This window comes from Eurypyga helias, unplaced genomic scaffold (assembly GCF_000690775.1).
Source record: "Eurypyga helias isolate BGI_N326 unplaced genomic scaffold, ASM69077v1 scaffold20370, whole genome shotgun sequence".
In the NCBI taxonomy this organism is placed as follows: Eukaryota; Metazoa; Chordata; class Aves; order Eurypygiformes; family Eurypygidae; genus Eurypyga; species Eurypyga helias.
In genome coordinates, this window is record NW_010225269.1 from 1 (window position 1) to 4,741 (window position 4,741).

Here is a 4,741-nt window from a genome sequence, read left to right on the forward strand (position 1 = left end):
TGAAGACTCATAGCTGGCACAGAGGCAGGACGAGATGGGCAGCCAGCAGCCGGGAGGGGCATCCCAGCCAGCCAGGGTGGGCAGAGGCACGCTTGGCTCAAGAGCTGTCCCCACGCCCCGCAGGCACCTTCATCGGCATGCCAAGAACATGGCATCACCCCATGAGCACAGCTTTAATACCATGGCACCCCTCCCGCATTGGTACACATATACAGTCGCTGTATACAGATATACACAGAGAGCAGAGGTACATACGGGCACCGTGGAGGCCCCTTGGCAGCCCACAGCCCCCCAAAGTGGTGGAGGGCACGTCCCCACTCAGCCCTGGGGCTGGCGGGGGGCAAGGGCTGTGTGCCCACAGGAGCCGATGATCGCTTTCATGAAGCCTTTGAGGGCGAGCGTAGGCGAGCAGGAACCTCCTCTAACATAGCACCATCCTCAGGGTTTCCCTGACAGGCTGGGGGGGGAGGGGGGACCCCCCCGGACTAACAGGCGTGCTGCTGGCAGGCATGCGAGCTGGAGGGTAGTGCATGGAGAAAGCCTCCGGCCTCCCCACAGGTTTTTGCCAAACCATCACAGCCGCAAAAGGGGAACCAGGCCCCAGTTGTGGTTAAGGTGAAATTTATTCAGATGGAGACAGTTGTAGGGTGGGGGGTGAGGGATGCTGTGCAGGAGCACTTGGCACAGGGATGTGGGCAGCCCCCCCGGCAGACAATGGGGAGCAGAAGGGGATTGGGGGTCTGTGGAGAGGCATGGTGTTAGATGAGGAAAGGGGAGCCCAGTCATGCCAAGTCGCAGCTCCACTTTCAGGCCACTGGAGAGGGGGCATGAGGCCAAGAGCCATCCCATCAGCAGCAAATAAGTTAAATTATCAAACTGGGAACAGCCCAGGAAACCTCTGAGTGGGAAAGGGGATTAAGAGCCTTGGAGGAGGGTTCCCATTTGATATAAATTCACCTTAACGGGCAATAAATTTGATACGAAAGGAAAAACCCATGAGCAGCAAAAAGACACGTTAGAAATAGCACCAGGTTCCTGCTGGGGGCTGGGGGGCGTGCAGCCCCCACCACCGCAGGCATCTCAGCCCTGGCCAGGGCAACAGCCGGGCCCTGCCACCGGGCATCCCTGCCTGCCGAGACACAGCCCACACCTACGCCTTCGGCTGCCCTCCCGCCACACCGCCGGCAACACTGTGGGCATCTGCGGAGAGAAGCGAGGTGGTGTCAGAGCCAAGGTGAGGGACCAGCATCATCCCCCCAAGTGTTCCTTGGCTGAGCCCGCAGCACCAGGTGGGGATGCTGCTGGACCTGCCGGTGCTGTGCCGTGCCTACCTGCCCCTGGGTGCTGCCTGCAGCGTAGCTCACACTCCTCCTTGCTGTCGAAGCGGTTGAGGTTGCCCCGGCAGCCGCTGTAGACGAAGGGCCGGCACTCGGCGACTCTTTGGTTGTAGTACCAGCGCAGCGTGTAGCGCTGGCAGTCCCCCTCATCCAGCGGCAGGCTGCAGGGCTCAGCTGCGGGGGCAAACGGTGATGGTGAGGGCAGGCAGGAGCAGGCAGCACGCTGGCAGAGAGGCAGCCGGACCAGCTTGGCAGGAGGGGAGAAACTCCAGAAGGAGAAGGCAGGGGATGGCTCTCAGCTAAGCGTGGGAAGGGCTTGGCTGGATGGGACATCTCCCTACCCTGCCCAAGTGCTGGGAGCGAGGGCAGGAGACGCTACTCTGGGCAAGCCCTCTCCCAGGGGCAGCTCCCAGCTGGAGACAGAGCTGGGAGGGAGGTGGCATGAGGACATGACGGTCACAGCATCCCTTGGAAGGGTACCAGAGAGACTCTGCATGCTGCTGCTGCCAATGGGGTTTCCCTGCTCTCCTGGGGGCTTTGGTATCCCCTCCTGCAGCGCATGACCAGGAACACAGGAAACCTGCCAAGGGCAGCAGGTCCCACCGTCCCAGCAAACCACCATTGCTGCTGGTGACAGCTCCAGTGAGGGGAGCGGAGCGTGAGGTCTGCACGGTGTGTGGCACAGTGCTGTGATGTGGGATGCACACCCTGCCCGCGTGACAGTGAGAGGGCTGCAAATCCCCAGCCAGCAGGCACAGGGACCCTCTTCCAGGTGGGATGTAGAGGCATCAGCCCAGCAAAGCCCAGGCAGCCCTGCGGTCACTCCCAGTGGCTCCATCCTCGGTGCCAGGCGGGCACAGGGATGCTCACCATCCATCATGGGCTGCTCCGAGCTGTCCATCTCCGGGATCTCATCATAGTCCTCCTCCTCCCCATACACACTGTCGTACTCCAGGTCACTGGTGTCATCGGTGCCGAGCATGACCCGCCTCTCCTGCCCTGGGCGACAGCACCGGATGTCAGCAGCCCTTGCCTCCCCCTCTGTCCCCTCCATCCTGCTCTCCCCAGCCATGGCCCCGGCTCTGCACATGCTTGCACGCACACAGCACATGCCTGTACATGCCTGCATGCACACACGCATGCACACACTCCCTCCGCTGCGCTCTCCTCTCTCTGCTCTTTAATTGAAGCCCCCTGGGACCAGCAGCATTGCCACTGGTGGATTATCCCTCCGTGCATGCCAGCGGAGAGCCAGGACATGACAGACCACACACATGGAGCAGGGGAAAAGGGGGACGGGGACTAAAAACATAGGGATGACACTCACCCTCCTCTTCCTCGGCGTGTGACAACTTGAGCACAGGGACTTTGTGAGCGCTGCCAGCAGAGAAGGGCTGGGTGGGGAGGAGCCCTGCAAGGGGGAAGGACGTGGCACAGGCATCAGGAAGGAGGTGAGGGGACCTGGTGGCTTCCCCACCACCTCCCATGGGAAACCACCCCTTGCAGGTGTGGAGAAGCCCAGCACTGCCCCAGCACTGGTGCAGCTCGCCAGGGTACACAGGCAGGGTATCCCTCCCCTCCTCTCTCCACAGACCAGGGATGCCAGGGGCTCCTGGGGGAGGGACAGGCAGGAGGAGGTACTGCCCAGGGAGACAGCACCTGCTGGGAGCCCAGCAGGATGGGGATGGGGATTAGCAGACACACATGCCCATGGGGCCAGATCTTGTGGGTCCCCCGGGTCTCCATCACCTGTTCGGCCATGCTCCCTCTCCTGGCGGATGCTCCTTCCTCCTCCCTGGGCAGAGTGGAAGCTGCTCCTGGCCTGAGTCCCCCAGCCTCCTTGGAGAGAAAGCACCTACCTCATCCCAGCCCACCCCTTGTCCCCATCCCCCAAACCCAGTCCTTCAGCCCACTCTCCTCTCCAGCAGTCCTGGCCCCTGCAAGCCCGCCCGCCCTGTCTCCAGCACCCCAGCACAGATGGGGCGCAGTCCCTGTGGTCCCTTCTCGATCGGGCAGACCCTGGCAGTGCCCGGACCATACTGTCACCATCCCGAGCCGGCTGCCCCTGGGGAATCCTACTGCCCCATCGCTTCTCCCACGCAGCATCCCTCCTCCCTGAGCATGGTCATATGCTGATGCCAGCCCTGACAAAGGAGGGTCCTAGATGTCTCCATCCCTCCCAAAACTGGCGGCACACCTGGGTGCTGGGACCCCCTTAGTGCCACCCGCGCAGGGCAGAAGCAGAGGGTAGGAAGGGAGAGCTGCAACCTGAGTGCTCACGTGAATCCAGGTGCCGTGGGAAGTGGCCGCCGCAGGCTGTGGGAAAGATGTGGGAAAGATGGGGCAAGGGGTCAAGGGCAGCAGGGGCCAGACCCCCGGCCCTGGGGCGGTACAGTGGGGGATGCTCACCACAGTGCTGGTTCATCTCCTGCCTGACGAAGGCACGGATCTCCTCCTCCTGCCAGCCACGTGAAAGGACGAAGAACCCCCGTCACAACAGGGAATGGGACAGTTAGGGAGGAGAAACACCCTTTCCCCAGACCAACCTGCTGGAGCAGGTTCTGGCAGGGGCACACACCCCTCCATCAGCAGCGGTGGGACAGATCCAGCGCCCCATCCCACCCTGGTGACCTGAGCACCACGAGCCTGTGCCAGCTCCCTGCTGGCTCCTTACCGTCATGCCCGGCTCCCCCTTCTCCCCACGGAGCCCCTGGGTGCCAGGAGTGCCCTAGGGACAAGCAGAGGGGAGGTGGGAGGCTGGTGCTGCCCGGGGCTCACCCACCCATGGCCGGGCACCCGCTCACCTACCTGCTCTCCTCTCTCGCCGGGGATGCCGGGCACGCCACGAGCCCCTGGCACCGACTGACCCGGGGGGCCTCTCTCCCCCTGGCAAAGGACACGTGCTCAGGGTCTGGCTGGCAGGTGCTGCTTTGCCCATCCCTGCACCCAGGGGACCGCAGGTGTGGATGGGAACAAGGACAGGTCCAGTCCAGCCCCAGGGCAAGCAGGGTCCCAACCCCCAGGCTCCCATCCCCTGAGGGGGGGGACACAAGGGAGGACCCCAAAGCCAGCGAGCTGGCAGGGCAGGGACAGAGCTGGAACACGGCTCCTGATGCCCACGCTCTCCAGGGACAGGGCCACCCACGCTGGGGACTCACCTTCTGGCCCTGCATGCCCTCGGGACCTCGGGGGCCAACACTCCCTGGGGGCCCGGGAGGGCCAGGAGCACCATCACTGCCCCGGGGACCAGGGCCACCGATAACACCGGGAGCGCCCTGCGGGAGAGCAGAGGGTGAGGCTGGGGGTGTGGGAGCCCCTGGCTCCAGAGCAAGCACCACAGGCATCCCCCAATGCTGCAGCGGGGCATCCCCGAAGCACCGGCGCCTTCTTGTACAGAGCGGGGA

General features: G+C 63.7%; 1 protein-coding gene across 1 annotated transcript in view; it reads right to left on the minus strand.

Moving 5' to 3' along the window:
* Positions 1–1,150: 1,150 nt before the first annotated feature.
* The window catches only part of LOC104507571 (collagen alpha-1(VII) chain-like), a gene marked incomplete at its 5' end in the record, with an annotated part of 3,808 nt that continues 217 nt past the window's right edge, over positions 1,151–4,741 (minus strand). The window contains 9 exons of the mRNA XM_010148902.1: positions 1,151–1,200; positions 1,332–1,511; positions 2,208–2,336; positions 2,665–2,748; positions 3,618–3,653; positions 3,747–3,795; positions 4,012–4,065; positions 4,146–4,223; positions 4,496–4,612. Coding sequence (XP_010147204.1) covers positions 1,151–1,200; positions 1,332–1,511; positions 2,208–2,336; positions 2,665–2,748; positions 3,618–3,653; positions 3,747–3,795; positions 4,012–4,065; positions 4,146–4,223; positions 4,496–4,612 — 777 coding nt within the window. The remainder of the gene's footprint in view (positions 1,201–1,331; positions 1,512–2,207; positions 2,337–2,664; positions 2,749–3,617; positions 3,654–3,746; positions 3,796–4,011; positions 4,066–4,145; positions 4,224–4,495; positions 4,613–4,741) is intronic.